This window comes from Fukomys damarensis, unplaced genomic scaffold (genome assembly GCF_012274545.1).
Source record: "Fukomys damarensis isolate Sample0158 unplaced genomic scaffold, DMR_v1.0_HiC HiC_scaffold_35, whole genome shotgun sequence".
NCBI lineage: Eukaryota > Metazoa > Chordata > Mammalia > Rodentia > Bathyergidae > Fukomys > Fukomys damarensis.
In genome coordinates this window covers 55,737,148-55,758,282 of record NW_022900947.1, presented here as the reverse complement: position 1 = coordinate 55,758,282, position 21,135 = coordinate 55,737,148, and the positions used below count along the sequence as shown (strand labels likewise).

At 44.0% G+C, this 21,135-nt stretch overlaps 1 protein-coding gene across 4 annotated transcripts in view; it reads right to left on the bottom strand.

The window, feature by feature from the left end:
* Slc4a4 (solute carrier family 4 member 4) overlaps positions 1-6,856 on the bottom strand; it is a 300,898-nt gene extending 294,042 nt beyond the window's left edge. For 2 of the 4 annotated variants that reach the window (XM_033758911.1, XM_033758910.1), the window contains exon 1: positions 2,145-2,218. In XM_033758911.1, the coding sequence (XP_033614802.1) occupies positions 2,145-2,217 (73 nt within the window). In that variant the 5' untranslated portion in view covers position 2,218. Of the gene's footprint in view, positions 1-2,144; positions 2,219-2,558; positions 2,648-6,751 lie in introns of those variants that run through there. The other 2 variants (XM_010606103.3, XM_010606104.3) reach the window with 2 other exon arrangements.
* Positions 6,857-21,135: the final 14,279 nt, after the last annotated feature.

The following is a 21,135-nucleotide window of genomic DNA, read 5'->3' as shown; positions in this document are numbered from 1 at the left end:
TGTAAAAAAAAAAAAAAAAAAAAGTTTTAGTCTGTTTATTTTTTTCAAGATGCTACAATGTATTTTAATCATGTTTATTCTAGAAGCAAGAGAAGTAACTGCTTAGACAAAAGGAAACATTACTGGTAACACACATGCAAGGTGATCCAGATCCTTATTCTCTGACTTTGAGCTTTAAACTGAAACATTCATTTCTGCCATAATGTACAAGAAACTCAACTCTGCAAAACAGAGATCACATTTCGTTGCCTTCAAAGACCTTGTCTCCATGCAATTAAAAATGAGATGGGCTCAAATCCTTGAGAAAAACATTCCCACTTAGAGCACGACCCTTCATCAGAAGTCTTGACAACCAAGTCATCCTCAGCTGCAGGAGCGCTGGCTGTGCCATAAACCTAGGTCCATTTCAACCTCACACTAACCCTGGAGCCATCTGAGATGGACATCCTCCATCACCACCAAGTGAGGCTGGGAAGGAGGTAGGGCCAATAGGAAAGGCACTGAATTAGAAACAGTTCCCAAATTTGACTGAAAGTTCTGCCCTGAATGGTGACACTATAAGCAACCATCACTGACTACAGCCTCAGGATTCAGGAACAGGCAACTAAGCATGCCCTGATAGAAATGTAATCAGCTCAGGCCCTGATTAACATGAGAGACAGTAAGCCCAAGATGTTCCTGTCCTGTGGACTCTGCTAGGAACTCATCCTCAACGGAAAAAACACACAGGACATCTCCCTCCAAGATAAAGCTTCAATACAATTACTGACACTTATATTATTTATTACACTTCAATGCTACCACATTAATGATTTGTGTTCCCAGTCTGTCAGGGGAACAGTAAGGCAGTCACTGCAGTGGAGATTCAGCATCAGGGACTACAAGGCTCTTAAGGCAAAACTCTGACTTCTTTGCTTTTGCCAACTTAATACTCTCCCATAGTCATGTCACAAAAATGCAAGGAACCCATAAAACAATATGAAAGAAAACACTGTAGTTTCCTTTTTCCTAAGAAACTTGGGCATCAAATTTTTAATGGTCTCAAGAACATAAATTTGAGAAGTGGGGTAGGGTGCCAATACTCCATGCTACACAAGGCAGAAGAGATTCACTGAAAACACCAACCCCAGCACTACCACAGCATGCAGGCTGCGTAGGGTGGTGCAGGAGAGTCTCTCCAGAGCACACAGTGCCCAGCTTCTTTCCTCAACCCCTCTACCCTCTGTTCGAAGACTTTGCAACAGTCAGACTATGACACAGACATATGTGAATTGTCCCCTGGGTGACTTGCATGCTGAAAGCTGATCGTATGGTTCAACTGCAAGTTCCAGCTCATTTTGACTACTGCCTATGGATGGTCCTGGTTATTTTATTAAAAATCTCATAGATATCAAAAATAACTTGTATACCTGTGATGCACTCACATAATTACTTCCATAAATATCAATGAAACCCTGCCTTCTCACTGTCGCACAGATAGTGCTGCTCCCACATCACCACTAGGTTGAAAGGCACAGGAGGGAGACGCGCACTGAATGCCCCACTGCACCAGCTAACACAGAACTCTTCCTTGGTTTCTGACAGGCACTAAGGAGCACTAGTGAAAGAAATCTCTGAGGGCCATTTTTAAGTCAAAAATACTTGTCCATCTTTTCTTAACTGAGAGTCACCCGTGATTTCCACTCTTAACATCCTCAGTTCACCCATTTTCCCACAACAGTGGTGTCAGCCCCTTCTGCAACATCTGTCTCTTTCCCTTGCAAGCTACAAAAAAGAATATCAGAAGGTGCTGTCGAGCACATTTATATGAATCTAGCAGCTTCCTGGAATTAGTCATTGGAAAGTGGTGAAGAGTATCTTGTAAAATATTTATTTTGGTTGCAGAGGCAGACCTACAACAGGCATCTGTTTTAAAATGACTTAAAAGAAAAAACAGTTAAAACCACATCAACTTAGATTCTGAGGATGAAACGCAGTTCTTAAAAGACTTTCTGTATTGAAGCATAATTTAAAGGTTAAAGAAACTCCACAGACAAGGTTTGGTTTTTAACTTTAAAAATGCAAGATGTGCAAAGTACACAAACACTGTTATTTACAGAGACCCAGGTACATGAGTAACCACTTTCCCAGACCCAAAGGCTCACCTTCTACTTCTTCTTCATCACACACATGCTTAAGGAAGGAAGCCCCTCTGTCCAGGACAGCTTCATCCTCCATCCTATAGTAATAAAAAAGAAAAAAAGAATGCTCAGACTTCTCCTGGAGGGAGCCACCTGGTGCAGCCCAGCTCCTGGGCAGGTTAACCTGCAGGCTGCTGTTCATGCTGGCAGGGCACAGTCACTCTTCCTTGGGTGGCTGCTATTCCTCACACAGCTCTCTCCGGGTGCTCCAGAATATGCCGGTCCCACATAGCTTCAGCACTGCCCTGGAGCGGGCACCCCCACGGGCAGGTAAGAGCAAACAATTCCGATCCTGTAGGCTGGATTCTGGGGAGTGGGGGGTTCTCCCGCTTGGAGTTTGCAGAAAAAAGGATGAAACCAAAAAGAAAAAAAAAATACCAAGAGAGGAAGTTTGGTGTGGCTGGAGTGCTCGTGATGATCGTTTGTAGAAATCCAGTTTTCAGTGCTTAGCTCTTTAAACACCCCACTGCACAAAACACACACACACACACACACACACACACACACACACACCCCACCCACAGACACAGAGCGACAGGCAGTCAGGCTCACACACAGTGGGAGCCTAGCTTCCAGCTTCCTCTAATACTAGCACAGCCCAGTATTCTCTGTTGAGTGGCAAGCTTGGAGTCACATGCTGGCCTTACGGAAACCTGACATCTGAGGGTTACCCAGCTCCCAGCTTCAGGGACAGGCACATGTACACGCCACCCATTCATTTATCTTCATGTTCTCTTCCCATGTGTCTCTCTAGGTATATCTGCCCTGTTAACTCTTCCCTGAAAGTTCTCCATTTTGCAATCACATTTTGCTGTCCTCCTGTCTCCTTACATAATAGGTTCTACCCTGCAATTTCATGTGCTAAATAAGACCTCGGAATCCATCCAAGGAATGACAGTGTTTTTATAGCCTCCCGATGACCAACACATTTCTAGTTTACAGACTGCGTTAAGGTCTCAGTGGCTCCTTCCCATTGCATTAACTTTGATATACAGTATTCCATGAACTCTAGAGTGAAAGCAGAGAGAAATCCTGAATTGCTCAAATGTTGCTTGTATAGTACCGGTCTAGAGACAAAGAACTTTTTCTGGGGACAGCTGCTCTATGTCACAGCATACACAAGGCCTGCCAGAGAACCAAATGTTCCCTCTGTAGTCTATTCATCCCATAATACACTCAGGCGCTGAGCACTGTAAGTCTGTTTTCCATATAATCTATATAATTTATTGTGCTTCAAATATCTGTTGTAATCTATGAGAATGTGCACTAAATTCATATTTTCCTCCTTACTACTTTAGGAACATATCCATCTCACAAAGCAAAGCAACCAGCTGAGCAGAAAAAGCCAAACTTTTGGTGTCAGGTAGCTGGCACCATATTTTTAAAAATCTAGTTCTAACACTTAGTGGCTCTGCCACTGGGAGCAAAGTGCTTGACTTTTTTGAACCTCTGTTTTTTTACATATAAATGGGGCTAATAATATCAACCTTGCACACAATACTATAATATCAAACTTGCACCAATTGTAATTCAATTTCAGTTACACATCTAAAAGCACTTAGCACAGGACTCAGAAGATGATGTATTGTTTAAGAAATATGTCTGCTTCCTGCTTTCTTTTTCACCTGGGCCTTATATATAACAGTTCATCCTGATATGGACCAAGATTGTTTCTTCTCTACACTCAAACTAAACACATGAAGCAGGATGTAAAGTCAGCCATCAGGAGGACAGTGGAAAATAAAGTGCCCTAAAGAGCTATTTCCCAATCTCCCTAAGCCTTGGGTTCCCATGAAGGTTAAATGATAGAGTAAATATGTATTTACTGCTTGTTGTGTTCCTGGAACACCTCAGAGAGAGGGGAATACATCTGTGAATGTAACAGAAAAATTCCCTGAAAACTTCTAACAAGCAGATGAATAAGGTTATATCAAATAGTGCTAAAGAAAGTGAAATTAGGCAGGGGGCTGCTTGGCACAAAGTGGTTACACTGAGGCTTCTGAGAACATCTGAGCAGAGATTTATTTAAAAATGACAGGAGAAACCAGCCATGAAAGAATCTGGAAAAAAAAAAATCATTCCAAGCCAAGAGAACACCAAGTGCAAAGGACCTACGGTGGGAACAAGGTTAGTAGCCAAGAGCGAGACAAGACAAGAAGGGCAACAGTTGGAGATGTTACCAGAGGGAAATGGGGCCAGGCCCACCTTGGAAAGGGTCAGAATGTTAGTTAGGTATTATGAGAGCCCCTGGAGAGCTTTAAGATGGAGAATGATTTGAGCTGTTTTACCTTTTTAAAGGATCAACTCTGGCTGCGATGTGAAAAATGAATGATTAGGAGACAAAAGAAACTAGGAAGTTTTGCAGGAACCAAGGAAAGCTAGGAGACGGAGGTTGCTGGGAAAATGTCGGAGTTTATTTGGTTAAGAGGTTAAGAGGCCCACCTCAGGTGCACACAGAGCTCTCGGTGCATAACCAGCTGCCTGTGTCTGGGGCTCAAGAGCCCAGGGCTGGAGAACAAGTTTAAGAAACCAATGAAGAGAACTGGCACTGAACTTACTACTTTTTGTGATCATCCAGGAAAGAAATGTAGGCATGGAGAAGTAGGACTAAGATCAACTGCTAAAGCACATCAACACTTACAAGTAGAAAAATTAAAAGTTACCATGGGGATAAGAGATGTAGCTTGGTGCTTGCCTACCATACACAGGGCCCTGGGTTCAATCCTTAGTACAAAAAAAACAATAATTTGAGAGGGAACCCAAGCAAGAGTGATGTCAAGGAAGTCAAAAAAAGAGAAGAGTGTATTGCTACTGAGAAGTTAAGAAAGATGAACACAGAGAAGTAAAACTTCGATTTGACAATATGGAGGACACTGTTGACCAAGACCATACGATGTCCTGTATCCAGGGAAGACACCGATAAGGACGTAGCGGTGTTTCTCCTTTTCCTTCCCACCTGTTCCATTCATCCACTAAGGATTTGCTGAGCACCTACTTGCCCCAAGCACATTCAAGCACCACAGTTACGTGGCAGGCAACACAGACAGGCCTCTGGCACATTCATATGTTTCCCCAGGGACTTTCCCTGGCAGTCAAGGAGAGAGAGTCCAGGTACACGACCCATCAGCTCCACTGCACATATGGATAAGGAATGAAAGCACAGTGGAGAAATTTTCTCAAAAGACCTCATGAAACACCAAAATCCTGGAGCCCTATTCTACTTCACATACATTAACTGTACCACATCCCCTTTGGGGCACAGAGAAAGTCAGCTCGCATTTCTTTTCAGAATGAATCCTTTCCAGTTCTACCAGCACACTGAACCCAGCCCACTTTCATGAGGAATATCACTGTGCTGCCCACTATTAATCAAGCTGGTCCTGAAGTCTTTTGTCATCTTTTTATGTATTTCCTAAATAAAATGTTTAGCCATGATGTTGTTAAGTAGCCATTCCCAAAACTGTATGCAACAACCAAAAGGGAAGTAGGAGAAGAAAAACCTTTAATAACTGGATGGAAGGTGGAGACGTTCCCACTGAGACTTCCCCCGGACTGTGAAATCACCCAGCCCCCAACACGCTGTCACTGTGTCCCCTCTAGCTAGAGAATGACAGCATCAGTGGTGCCCAGCCAAACACCCTGACACATCGTTCACATCCCTCTGACAGTACACACAGCAAGTCCTCGGCAACAGCTTCTTTGGATGGGCCACCCAAAGTGCCTGAAAGCTGCTTCTCCTCCACAGTGAGTGAGAAGAGATGAGGCAGACTAAAAACAGGACACCTGCTTAGCCACAGCGGCCCCCACTCCTGGAAAACAAGGACATCCTAGGGTACCTGGGCTGCTACACAGACTGCAGGAATTCTCCATCTTTACATCACAAGTATTGTTTATTTGGGTTTGGGTCCCTTTCCCCCAAATTCTCCCAGCAAAATTTGTCTAATTATTAGCAAGACAGGTATATCTTTTTAAATGACCATCTGAACCAACCTGCTTTCTCCTCTAGCAGTCAGCAGGAAGAAAGGAACTCATCTAGTCTCTACCCAGACCCCAAATCCATTCCTAAAATTACCCTTCCACACACCCTGCATTTGCTGAAAACAAAAAAGGGAAGAAGCATGCTTCTACGCAGCTCCCAGGGTTGTTCACAACACCAGCATGAGGCGAAGTCCAGAACAGATTTGGAAGCTTCTCACCCACATCACCAGGATAAAAGTCACACCAGTCAGCAAAATCCACTCAGGACCAAGCCTGCCTTCCTTCCCCAGGGCCTGGAGGTAGGAGTTACATTCCTTCTACAGCCATCCCACCACAGCAGGGTTTTTCTTAGTCTCCCTTATCCTAGGACACCAAAATGATTTACTTGTAACACATGTTCAATCTGCTGCCGAGCAGACGGACTCACTACACCAGCCAGTCCTAATCACTGAGCAAGCTTGTGAGGGTGACTTAAGCCCGGCACGAGAAGCATTTGTGCAAAACTGTCAGCCACTGGGCTCTGAGCACCCATGGACATTCCAGCCCTCTGAGTCCCCTCCCCCGAGCCCGCGCCGACTGCCACCAGTGCTCACCAGTTAGTCCACACCGTGCGAGCAGCTGCCACTCAGCCAGAGGCTGGCCGCCAGCACACCAGCTTCAAGAGCGCAAGGCTGCTGCTCACAGTGATCTAAAGGTTGAAGGTCCTGCAGTGTGCTCGCCTCTAGAGTTGCCTCACTTGCCCTCCCAACCCCCTCCGCCATGCCTCCCATTCTGCCTTCTCCTCCTCTGGTAGCATTTCCCTTGTCTCTATGGTAACAGCATCTGGTTTCAGGGCAAGAACTTTATACAGCTCAGCTCCCTCCTAGTCTGTGGCTGTTGCCAAAGGAAGCACTGGCAAAACAGCTGCTCCCTACGGTAGAGTCACCTGTCTCCTTGTCACTCCAGGGCTGCAGCTACGCTGTGCGCTGCGGAGTCACAGTGCCTGCAGCAGTGCGTTCCAGGAAGTGGGGCACCCTCCGCACGCTGCTTATTACACAAAAGCCTCGGCTGCATCGTATAACCCCAGGCCAAAGCTAACCCAACGTCCTGAACAAGGCCGGATGTGGGTCAGATTAATAGAGGGTTTTATGCCTGCCTTCAGAAAGGGACCCAGGATGGCATTCTCATGAGCGACACCATTCCGGTGTTAACGTGTCTGTACCAGAGCCTGGCATCAGTGGTTCTTTGCGTGTGTCCAGCCTGAAATTTAGTACTCAGCCTGTATTTAAGCTCATCCCACTCCATCCACACTGGCTTGCCTGTTTATGGCATCCAATGTGTGCCATAATCTCACACTTTACAACAGTTTTCCTATGCACAATAAGGAAACCTGTTCAAACAGTCCTTCATACACTCACACATGCAGAGAATGGACAAATAATGAGCAGTTCAGGGCTTCATCGTATCAGCCATTGTTGCCATGAAAACTACATTTACAGAACGTATAGCGTCCTTCACTGGAGGAATGAGGTGTTAATCTCAAGTCTCAGGACTCAAAATCAAGCTGTTCCTGCAATTAGAGTGACCTCAGTTCAGAAAAAAGGAAAACAAAATCAGCATCTCACGGGCACTTGTCAGGAGTATCACAGAATGCAACAATCAGTACTGATGTCTAAAGCGGTACCCTCAAACATACATTTGGGGCTCTGCTCCCTATGCAAATCACTTCTAAAAGGTAGGTGCCTATTGTCATTAGAAACCCCTTGCAAATATATTCTTTTCTTTCCAACCTTTTAACCCCATATCATTTTATCGGTGCTTTTGTTGCTTTGTAAAATCTGATGTCCACGTTCCCCACATGAATGTAAAGAGCAAGACCCAACAGGCAAGTTACAGGCAGCGTGAGCTCCACCTCAGAGGCTGCAAAGCGCACTGCCACCTTCTGGCAACATGTGTTCACTACAGGAAAACTTGGGAGGATTCCCTTTGACAGTTCCCAGGGGGCCCCACAAAGGCCTTCCATCCCCACAGGAAGTGAGACAGTAAACTGTGCAGATAGCCAGTGCTCTGGACATACAGGTTGGGAAAGAGCTGTTAGGGGAGAAAAACTGACAAGCATGACTGATAGCAGAGGCAACTCCCAGAGATCAGCCAGCAACAAAAAGAAGCAAATCCCCAATCCAGAGTAAAGGAGCTCCCTAATCAGCCTGGCAATTTACACAGGACCAGGGCCAAGGGGAAATGGCCTCACATGAAATCAGACCATGGACCGGACAAAAGGTGAAAATGAAGCCCAGAACAGGACCATATCAAATACAATTCTGGATTTATGAACTGTGTCAAAAGTTCATTTATATTCTTGGCTATTTATCCCAGAGAAATGAAAATGCACTGTATTAGTCAGTCTTCCTGTTGCCAGGACATAATACCCAGCACCCACAACTGAAAGGGAGAAAGGTTTAATCAAGCTCACAGTTTCAGGGGATACCATCATACATGGTCAGCTGGCTCCCAGGCAGGGACATCATGGCAGAGGGTGTGCAGGGTCAAATCTGTGACCAGGAAGCAGAGCCCAGAACAGCACCAGAGAAGAAAGGGCAAGAAACCATATATAGTACTCAAAGTACCCTCCACACCCTTCTAGATACACCCAGAAGGGGGCTGCACCAATCCCTGGGGCAGAGCCCAAGTCAATCAAGTTGACACAACCAAGCTTAACCATCACACTCTACCCCTTGTCAACCTGACATCCAAATACATCTTCTTAAGCCACATTTAATCCTCAAATAATTCACAAGGTCATCATTCCACCTAACAGGATACAACTATCTTGCATACAACTGAAAACACAAAAATTGCTTCCCCAGAATCTTAAGAGTTGCAACATTTTTCAAAATTCCAAGTCAAAGTCTCTTTTGAGACTCAAAGTAAACTCTTAGCTGTGAACCTCTGTAAAAAATTAAAAGCAAGTTACAAAATTCCAAGGTACAATGGCACAGGGTAAATATTCCCATTCCAAAAAGGAGGGATGGGGAATAGAAAAGAATTTGGACCAAAGGAAAAGCAAAACCCAACAGAGCAAACAAGTCCTGTAGCTCTATGTCTGGCATCTGGGAACATGGTAGTAATCTGAGTTATAAACGGCTTGGACAGCCCTATCTCAATGGCTTTGCAGGATGCAGCCCATACTGCCTGGCTATGTTCATAGGCTTCACTTTCCCTTGGCACACGTTCCACATTCCTGACAATTCTGATTTCCTGGGGTCTCCACTGCAGTTTTGGCTTCATGACCACAAATTTATGCACTGCCTTCTCAGGAGCTCCTTCCCTGATCTCCCAGATCTTCCTGTGAAATCTAGGTGGAAGCCTCATGATCCCAAAATGCTTACATTCTATACACTGGTAAAACCAGCATCCTATGGACAATGTCAGAGCTTCCTATCAACAGAAGCAATAGTCAGGCCCCCTTGGACCATGGCTGCAGTAGCCTCTGACTGGATAGCTGAGCATAATAAAATGAATCTTTGGAAACCAATTCCCTAGGAGGTTCTTCTTGAGTATGAGGCCTAGGGACTCTTCTCAAATCAAAAGTTGACACTTTGTACCCTTGAGCCTGGGATGGATGGGGGTCTTGCTGGTTTCTGAGATGCCCTCAAGGCAATTTACTTCTTATCTCAGTACAAGGTACTTGGTTTCTTTGTAATGGTACTAATATCTTCACTAACCACACATACTTTGACCCTAACTTTACACGTGGTTCCTTCTGGGCCAAAATTTAAGTTCTCAAATTTTCCTATTCTATTTTTTGCCCCCAATTTTCACTATAGACCTGCCTAAAAGAAGCTAACAGTACCTATACCACAGCCTGAATGTTTGGTTGCCTTTAAATTTCCTCCACCAGATCAATTAGTCTATCACCCTTAATTTTAGTTCCTTGCAAAGTCTCAGCACAGGGGGGAAAAGTAGGTAAATTTCTTGTCAGTGTGTAACACACTTCTCCTACACTGTTGCCAATGAAGTCTTCTTTCCAGACTGAAAGCTGCTGAGCCACATCTTCGTTGTCTAAATTGCTATCAGTATTTGAGTTTTCTGAGTTCCCCCAGAATCACCCACTAGGCCCTTCTTATAGCACTGTAGGAAGTGTTCTAAGAATTCTCTAACCAGAATCTTCAAACTCTTTCCACAAACCAGTTTCAAAGGCTTCTAAACTGTATGGTCAAGTACAGTCATAGAAATAATCCTACTTCTTTGGTACCAATTTTCTATGTTAGGTGTCCTGTTGCTGGGACACGATAGCTGGTGTCTACAACTGAAAAGAGGAGACTTTTAACTCAGCTCATGGTTTCCAAGGATTCAGAACGTGCTCATCTAGCTGAAGGCAGGAATGTCATGGCAGAAAGGCATGGATGAGCAAAGATACTTAGTTCATGACAGCCAGGAAGCAAAGAAAGACAGCAGCACCAAACAGGCAGAGAAAGGGACCAGATGCAGTCCGAAGATCACACCTCCATGACCAACCCAGACCCTTCCAGAAGTGTGCTCCACCAGTCCCTCTGGAGGTTCCAAATGAATCCAACTGACAAAATCCAGTTTGAACATCACACTTATACTCACACAAAAACATGTACATGAGTGTTCACAGCAGCTTTACTTATAAGAGCCCAAAACTAGAATTAGTCCAGCTGCCTTTCAACAAGAAAATGGCGAAACAAAAGATGCTACAACCGTATCATAAAATACTGTTTAGCAATAAAAAGGAATGAAGCATCGATACACACTGATGAATGGTACATCAGAAACTGATGTACTTCAGAAGCTGGTACATCAACGTACATACAGTATCAGGCAAAACAGGAGTGCAAATCTCGGATGTGCCCTTTAGTAACTGTGTGACCCTGGGAAAGTTAATTAACCTCTCACTTTAGTGTCTCAAATAGGCCTGAAACACTTCAGAAGTTGGTTTAAATCCAATTAATTTTTGTTAAATCTACATCTAAAGTTTACAAGGCCTGGAGAGCATGATATGGCATGAATTCCGCCCCGTGAGAAAATGCATGGGAGTTTCAATCAGGTACACTGCCCCTCTCACTAAAGTATCCAAGTCCTCCCCTGAACCTCCACCAACTGCAGCAAGGTTTGCTACACCCTGTGCTCAGGCCGCTGTCTGAATTCTGAAGGCTGGGGCAGTCTGACCAGTGAAGGACAGGAAAAAAAATGGGCAGGAGGCTGACGAGACACGGACTGCAGTGAGGACACTAGGCCGCGGAGGGGACAGAGGACAGGAGAACTTGTCTAGCAGGCACTGCCTGGATGACCCTTCAGACACCCACACTCTGCTCCCAGAGCTACACAACACCTAAGTTTTTAATGGGCTTCCTGTGTGCTCACACACCACGACATGGGCCTCTCCCGAATCCCACTGCAGAAGAAGGTGGTCTCATCCCTATGTTAAAAATCAAGTGCCATGCCCTGTGAAAGTCTTCTCATAAAAAAGAGGCTCCTTTCAAGACTCTCCTAACTTTCAGTTATTCCTCTTAGACAGCTTTGATGTGAGAACCAGAGGCCCTAAGAGAAGGGTCAGGTAGGCTAGAGGAGCTGGGGCTGCCCCACGAGCAGCAATGGGCATTTCCTCCACAGCTCCCCTCCCACCACTGCCAGCTCCCCAGCAAAATACAACCCCGCCGGTAACAGAGTAAAAGCAAAGCAAAGGGAGAAAGGGAGCATAGCCCACAAGGACCGATGGGGAGGAGGAAAGCCTTGGTGACAACCTGCCCTGCACAGCAGCTGTCAGCCAAGGGCATTTCAACCTGTGCATCTGCAAGGTAAGGGGGAGCTAGATTCCTCCAACTGGTCTCCCTGGCTCTGAGGTCACCCCCTGTAATACACCCATTTAGAAACCACAGCTTGGTATCAGATTCCTTTGAAAGATCATTCGGTGATTCACCTTTACATAGAAGATGAAGTCCAAACTGTTCAACATGGAAGTGAAAGCTTGTTGGGAGTTTTGCACACTTATCCAGGCCACCCCACTCCTTGAGGGGCCCCCCAGGTGCGTGTGTGCCTGTTGTGTCCTTCAACTGGCATACAGGTCACCTGAGCTAACCATTCCTCAAGACCACTAAGAGTCTCCAAAAGTCTCTGCATCTCAACTACTTCCTGCCCCAAGCAGAGCTGTGCTCCCAGCGTGCCTGCCAGGGGTAGAAGACCATCAACACAGGATACAGAGTATCCCAAGCTTGTTTTGCAGATGCTCTGGTTCACAGATACACTGTAGCCTGTGATTCTAGACACAATATGCCACCATTATGCATAACTTCACAAGTTTCTAAATTCTCAAGGCAGACAGAAGGCACTTCAGTGCAGGGCATGGGCCTTGCCAGCTCAGTCAACGCACCACCAGCACAAGGGTCCCCCACACAGGTGTCTGCAAAAGCAAGCTACTCATAGTGTAGCCCTGCATGGCGGCCTGCCAGCAGCAGAGAGAACAATGGCTGAGCCCATGAAGGCCTCCTGGATCCAAATCCAGTGGAGTCATCACTCACCACTGGGCTGCCTGGTCAAGCAGAAAAACAACTTTGACCTCACAAAGCCCACAAACACAGCTCACTATTCCATGAGCCCTGAAAATACTTCTCTGTTTCCTTACTAACATGTCCCTTCCCCACCGCAGTTCAAAATTTATTCATTTTCCCTGAGAAATCTCTGTGTACATTATGATCAGACCCTCCCACATCTGACTCATCCTTTCATTCCTGCAATATGTTGAATGTCTCCCACGACGAGGCATTATTCTAGGCACTACAGATAAACTCAGAGTAGAAAATAGACAATACACAAAACTTAAAAGTCAGCACATGATATATTAATAGAGTAAGGTATTCCAGAGAAAGCAAGGAAGAGAGCGGCTGCAGAACGGTGGTGTTTCACCCAGGTAGTTTGGGAAGCAGGAGGGCTAACCCATGGTTATGTGAGGGGACAGCAAGTGCAAGGGCAGATTTTTCAAATATTGGGGAGGCTAGAGCTGGAGCAGGGAAGCAAGGAGAGAAGGAGACAAGGCCAGGGAGGTAAAGGTGCACCCAGTTGTGGAGGCTTCTGTTCTGAGTGGCAGAGTGCTGTTTCCTTAAGCTTACAATCTTGTTATTTCATGAACATTTCCATTACTCTTGGACCTCCTCAGAAGGCCCTCCAGGGGCCCAGCTAGTGCATACAGAGGTTGCAGGCAGGGTGTGCTGAGTTCACCCAGTTGAGTGCTATGCCAGTACATGAGCCACTCCTTGCATCTGTGACCGAAGAGAAGGCTAACACAGCTAGGGACACTTCATCCCACCATTCAGCGCCTTCACCTGGACCCTGGAGCTGAGCCCTGGTCCATGCCATGACAAAGGTACTGTACACACTCACCAACAGAATGGTAATCAATTTCTGCCCACCCAGCCTGAAGCTCATGGCTCAAAAAGTGGACCCCTGACTCCTTGCCTATCTAAACTCATCCCAGCCACAGGAACATTTAATGTTTAAAGACACCAACACTGACAGTTGAAGTAGAAACTGCACGGAATTGACACGCTGAATTTTTGCCACCTATGATTCAGATCTATGCTTTAAATAACAAAGGAAAACATTTAAAGTCGTTTTTAACTATTGAGTTTTCTGGACTAATTTTATGAGAGCAGAAAGACATAGGAAGGCTGCAAATTCCACAGTCACAGCTACTGCATTTGGGGGGAAAGTGCCCCCTGCATGCTACCTCATGCATAAGAAGGGAATCCATGTTTATCTAACTCAGGGTTTACCTGAATAGAAGGAATAAGCTGCACTGCAGAAGGGTTCTCATTCCCAACCCTAAAACACTCTAACTCTGGCAGATAGAAGGGTGGATACCTGTGAGACACAATCACCAAATACAGTGTGTGGGTTGAGTTCCAGATTTGAACAAATCAGCCATTTTTTAAAAACTGCAGTGAGGACAACCACAGAAGCTTGAAGGCTAATTTGGGTATGAGACGGTAGTAAGGAACAATTATTAAGTGTATTAGGTGTAATTATGGCATTACAGTTTTTTGATGCCTTTCTCAGAAATATACACTGAAGTATTAATTGGTGAAATGTTACGATCTAAGATTTGCTTTAAAATATTCCAGCAACAACAATCAAAACACCAAAATTGTGTGAGAAGAGGACTAGAAAGCAAGGCTGGCAACATGTTGTGGCTATGTAATGAATTGCTGAAGCCAGGTAGGGAACATGGGGCTCAAAGTTAATTATCTCTCTTGCTCAGGTTTAAAACTTTCCAAACTAAATATTTTTTAATTTAAAACTATCCTTATATAAGGATACTCTTCTTTTATACCCAGTCTGTCCCATAAAACATGTATGAATACAACTCATAACAAATGTACTTAAGGTTATAAAGGTGATTTGTTTCCAAAGAATTAAAAACCATAAAACTCATGCCCATATCTCTCATTTTAGACATATCCCAAATAAAGACATTAAGCATTTCAGCATCTTTACTTTTTTCCCTTTTCCTTCATATCTTTAATACTCAGGCCTCTATCCAATGAACATGTGGTTGGCTTTGCCATGCCTAATTCTTCCCATCTTAGTCGAAACCAAATGAACTTTGGTAGACATGTTTCTTAGCATGAACATCAGCAATTTTATTTTTCCTCTCATTTGTATAAAATTACATGGTCAAATGCCTCCAAGAATTCACAGTATGTCCAGCAACGCACACTAAGTCACAAGTAGGGCTGGTGAGGCCACCAGCCAGAAGGCGAGACAGTGTGCTGCGTCACCTTGAACTCACCTCGGGCATCCTCCATTCTGCTGCCCCATGTGAAAGGGCCCTGGCAGACACAGCTTGGCCTCTAAGGAAGAAGAGCCTATCCGCAAGCCCATGATGTCTCTGAAGACAGGGCAAGGCATGTTTCTGGCGATACTTTGTTCTCTTCTTACCAAACACAGGATTCCCATTTATCCCAAGAAATACTATTACATTTGTTGGCTAGACTCCAAGGTCAACTCACAAAATTCTGTTTGCTGCAAAAAACAACCAAATTGTAGTAATAATAACAAAAGGTAATATAATTGCTTTGTGCGATTTAAAGCTCGCTACCAGACCACAGAGCAAGGGCTATTTTTATCCCCATTTTACAAATAGCAGAACTAAGGCTTAAGGATGTAAGCAGGCTGTCCAGTCACACAGCTAAGGGATGAGCCCACATAGATTCTTACCTAATCGTATCAAACCCATTACAGCGCTAGTAGTGATATTTTGGGTGCACCTGTGGGTGAAATAGATTTGTGTGGGCTTGTACGGAACCCTAAGCACCATTCTAATATTACTTCCCATAGGGAAATACATTTTGAGTCTCAAACAGCTAATTAATAATTAGCCATTTCTAAAGTAAATGGAAACAGCACACATTTGGTCAGACAGGTTAGCAAATAACTGAAATTAAGGACATATATCAGTACTATCTCAAATAGAGAATTATAAATAACATTCACCATAATCGCTTAAGGTAAACCTACTCTAAAAAGCAGTTATATACACATATTATGTCAGGCAACTTTTTGCATTTGCTTTTCTCTTTATCTCAAAAAGCAATTATGCAGATAAACACAGGCAGATATCGACTGAAGTAAACATCCCTCAGTTCTTGATATGCTCGTTGTCATGAAGTCTCCTCCTGGGGCTCTGAGACTTGTCTGTGAACTATTACCCAATTAAATCCATCTCTCTCAAGCCACTACAAAGTGACAAAGGAAAAACTGTGTCTTCATTTAAATATCGTAAGAAAAGGCCCTTTGCCAAGGACAGTCTTCAGAGCAGTTAAGATTTCCTTCCCTCCCATTTCCATTTGTTTTAACATTCATGGTCCCCACCCCTCACCCATCAGCTTGCTCTCCTCAGCCAAGCCAAAAAGGAAGAAAGCCAGAACCCCTGCCAGTCTGACAGTCACATTCCAGCCTCCTGCCCATGCTCACCATTCCGTACACAGATGGTAGCCAGGAAGGGCCAGCTAGGCACACCTAAAATGATCAGCCTGGCTGTGTGACAGCCACAGAATCAAATTTGTTTATGATTATCTTTGAAAGGCAAGCATATAATACGCACCTAAGATACAACTACTCATTGAGCTGTACTAGCCAAATCGATACTAGCCAAATCATTTAGTCTTTCAGCAAACTACGGATCTGCACTGCCTTGTCATTAGGGCAGATATCTCATGCCTTAGTAGAAACATCTTCTTACTCAGAGTCATGTAAGGATTGGGCTATATAAAAAAACAAAAGAAATTCTGATGTTGGAACAATTCTAAAGTGGTAGTATTTCTTGTCCAATTCTGAGTCTTTCAACTTTGTCCTACAAAGCAATTTCTTTCGACAAAATTAGTTAACAATGTTAATACAACAATGTGTATACGATGAATGTAATTCAAGTTACTGAGTCCCTACATCTCTGTTTTCCATCTTAAAAGTGAACTTAGGGATATCTACATCAATTCAATTCAATTCCATTGTGGGGCAACTATGAGAAAAAATACAAAAAGCACCCTGAAATGGTAGGTGCTTGGCAAAGAACAGGCAGACAGCACGTGTGGCTGGCATTATTGGGCAGCAGAGTCCTTACTTTGTCTCAGACAGGAACAAGTTCCTGAAGGTCGCATTGCTAACTGCCCAGCAGTGAGGACGGTGACACCCAGCTCCGAGTTGAGCAGTCTTCTACCGAGCTGCCTCCTCTGCAAGGGAGAGGAGAGTAACTACACATCTTGTCCATTCTTCTTGCTAAGCTTATTAGTGCCAAGGTGGAAGCTAGGAATAAGAAGCAAAAGAAGCTTCCCTCCGCTGCACAGCCATCAAGCATGTAGCTGCCATACCAGAGGTCAAACTCCTCAACTTGATAATTCTCAGAGGGCTCACTGGGAACGTGGCGGAGGACTGGAAGCAAGCCAGTAGGGTATTTTTGAACAGTAGTCACCCTGGGAAACACAGACGGCATGTGCGATGTTTTTGACTAGAGAAAAAAACCCTTGAAAATGACCCACATGCCAATTTTAAAAATCAGAACAAAAGAAAAATTAAAAGGAATGACAGAAGGATGGATGCAAGAAAAGAAGAAAATGCTCTTTTCCACGATCTTTACTGACATATCTTTGGTAATAATTTGTTTTCTGGAATTAATGATTTCCTAAAATAGAAATGAAAATAATTTCTCCTGTGTAGTAAAACAACTAACAGTGAGGTGTTTTGAAAGCATGACCATCTGTACCTTGGACAGGACCCGAATACAAAGTTCTTCATAATCTGAAAAGGCAGGCAAAGGCAAATTAATGAAATCAGAAAAAAACAAGCCCATCTGTGATGTTTCAGTCTACCCTGTGCAATCAAAAAGACACTAAGTGACTTGCAAAGTTCCTCGCTGGTACCAGGTGACAGTACAAGGAGTTACTTTCAAGACACTCAGAGTTCCCTCAGCACCTATTTATTTTCCCAATTTGCCTAACTGCTGATAACAAGATGGGCATCACTTTCAGCCTATGTTAGCAATCACTTGACCCAGGCAAAAGAATTTAAGCACAGGAGGAAGGCCGCCAGCAGAAGCAAACTTTCACTGGTTAAGGCTGCTCCTGCATCAGCTGTGGCCCTGACAGCTCCCAGCTAGGGTGAGGAGAAGCTAGAACAAGTGCCCCACCCTCTCACTCCTGAGAGCCACCAGATCACTCCCAGAGCCCCAGACAGTCCCCTCCATGACAGTATGGTTCAACTGTGTACCCAGTATGCCTCACCAGCATTACGTACTCAGCATTCTATGATATGAAAAAGGTTCAGAAACATTAGTAAATTAATCTATTATTCCCCAACTGTCTTGATTAGGAAATTCTAGCAACCTAGAAAATCCAAAATGTACCAGAAGTTCCATTAATAAGCATTCCCCCACAACCCCTTCCTCCAGTGAGACCATCACTTCCTAACAGCTGTTAGCCAGCATCATCCCAGACCAGGGACAACACACTTTCAGAAGCACTGTGTACAGTACTGTGTGAACCAAGTCAAGAGGCCACAGCTGGGAGCACTTCTGTGCACTGGAGGACAGGATCAACTGAAGCCAAAGGAAGGACACTCACACAGTCCAGTCAAGAACCACAGTGCATACAGGTGTCCAAAGGCCACATCAAAGAAAAGATGATTGAGCTACACGCACCAAAGGAACAGTCACAAACATACTGCAAGCGAGTGCCTAAGGAAGCAGCAGAGAAGACAGTATTAGTAGCTCAAGCTGCTGTAATAAAATGCCATACACTGGGCCACAGATGTTTATTTCTAACAGTTCTGAAGGGAAGTCCAACGAGGTACTAGAGAGGGCCCCTTTCCCCTCTCACAGGACCCTCAAAGAACCAAGAGGAACCACCAGGCGTTCTGGTGCACACCTGTAATCCCAGCACTTGGGAGGCTGAGGCACGAGGATCGCTGCAAGTTCGAGACCAGCCTGGGCTATACAGTGAGTTCCAGAGCAGTCTGAACTACATAGTGAGACCCTGTCTCAAAAAACCGAAAAAAAAAAAAAAAAAAAACAAGAGGAGGATCATCTCTCTAGGGCACTGATCTCATCCATTAGGGCTTCATCCTCATAGCCTAATCACTTCCCAAAGGCCCCACTCCAAATATCCTCAGGCTGGGTATTCAACATACTGAAAGAGGGGGATGGAGGCACAGACATTCAGTCCAATAGGGAGAGTTCCTTCTTTCTGCATTTTTCACTATTTACCACTGCACGGGAAGGTGTGAGAGCATTATGAATGGCTGTTGGTGTGCACAGAAAACTCTCATTTACAAAGACATGTGCGTGACAAGTGCACAACGACAGAGGCAGGGCCATCGCCATCTGAGAGTGGACTCAGCATCTCACTCATCGAGACCTCTACCTCACACTTGTACCTCCCGTGGTTCTCCAAACCCAAAACATCTCTGTCCTGTGGTCCCAACTCTGGTGCTACCAACTCCTTTGTGGTGAGCCTCAGCGGTGGCAGGTCCACACTGATATTCACCCTCTCCTCCAAGCATGATCACCCCCACCGCCACCTAGCCCCAGCTAGACACACCTCTGCATAGATCATTTCCTGTTCCTGAGAATTCAACAAGGATGGTGACTACATTAAAACTAACCCTATATGTAATCAAGTGAGAAACTTAAGCTAAGTACATAGGCTACTAGATGAAAAGCTAAACTATTCCAAGGCAAAAATACTAGTAGTAGAGATATGGACCACCAAATTTCAAGAAGTTAAGATAAATCTGAAACTAGACCTCACTTTATTATTGCAGATGGAACACAGAAAGTTGGACTGATTCTTTGAGGGCAGAGTGCACACAAGGGATGAGAGGCTAGATTTTCTCAGACAGCTTTCAAGTTGTCTCCACAAAAGGCCACTGAGATATCCCAACAGTTGGCTGACTTCCTTACTGACGTGGCACTGTGATCATCAAACACCTGAATTTGACTATACAGCTACAACTATGATGCAGGCAACCCAAATGAGTTCCTGCTTTCACTGTGTCTGTTTCCTGAGCTGCAAGAGACAAAGGTAAGCCTGAGAATGCCGTGGGAGGCTGACAAGGTCCATGAAGTGTTTACAAACTCTTTGCTTACCAAAAAGAATCATCAGAAAAATTCAAGTGATATTATCACTACTGTGTGTTAACTCCAACCTCAGGAGAACCTGAACTTAAATAGCCAAACCGTCCACCTCTTTAGTGACAGAGGTTTGCCAGAATCCACCCAGGGGCACGGGGCTGCAGCTCCTCAGGTCCTCATTCACATGCATCAGGACGCTGTGCGAAATGTACACTAAGACTTGAGAATGCAGAAAAATTGAGCAATGGTATATTCTAAACATAGATGGGAATTCATTATTGGTATTTTGTGTTACAGATTCAAAATATACTTCTATCATCCTAGTAAAAAAGCCTCAAGAGTGGTCTAAGCTATCATCTATCACTATGATGTCTCAATTCTGCACACTGTCTGGAGGTGACATATAAAAACTTCTGTCTTTTAAGTAAAGCATAATAATAACAGATCTAAAATTACCAGTGAACAAAATCATATGACAATCACTACATCTTCACATAGTTAAAAGCAAATAAGTAATAAATCTTTTTAAAAATCACCAGCCAAAGCCCAAAATCTGTAGGAGTAGGCAAGGAAAAGAAAGTAATTATAAAAAGATGAACTGTTTTATGAAGGTGTTTTGTGGTAAAATTATATGATGTAGCCACCCTGCCATAAGAAGATATTTTTATTTGAAAGCAATCTAAAAAGCACACTGATATGCAAAATGAATACATGTTCCCAAAAGAAATTATTTTTTAAAACATTCTGAATGTAAGTTTTGTCACTTTAGTTTGAAATCTGTTCGACTTTTCAGACAATTCTTCGGCGCTCTGGGTATCAAACACTAGCTCCTTTTGTCATTAACTGCCACTGTCTAGCTCTCATTTTGCCCCCTTGGGTGGTTTCTGTCCAGGCCGGTAATAAACAAGCAAGGTACAGCCACTATTGTTGAGTAGATTATAGACATCTGACAAAGAAACGCCCATAAACAGATAATGTTGTATAATTTCAAACTCCAAGGAAAGAAATACACATTTTCAAGGTTTAACAGGGATATTTCTTCCAATGTTTCTGTCTATAAACATATTTCCAGTGGCAAGAAGAAAATCTTCTCCTTAGTTGGACTAATTTCCCTAGGTTTTTAGTTAGATGAGGTTGGTGAGTACAAAGAGGGACCGAGAAAGTGAGATCACAAATACTGTGTTCTTTTGTGAGAAACAACCCACAAGAAAATGTTTCCCAAAATATTATTAATAAGTCCTTGTTTTAACACAATACACTGACTACAAAGTAAACTTGATGAAAGAGGACACAACTTCATTTATATCTCTGGCAACTGTTATTCTGACCCTAGCAGTTTATTCACAGTGGTTGTAT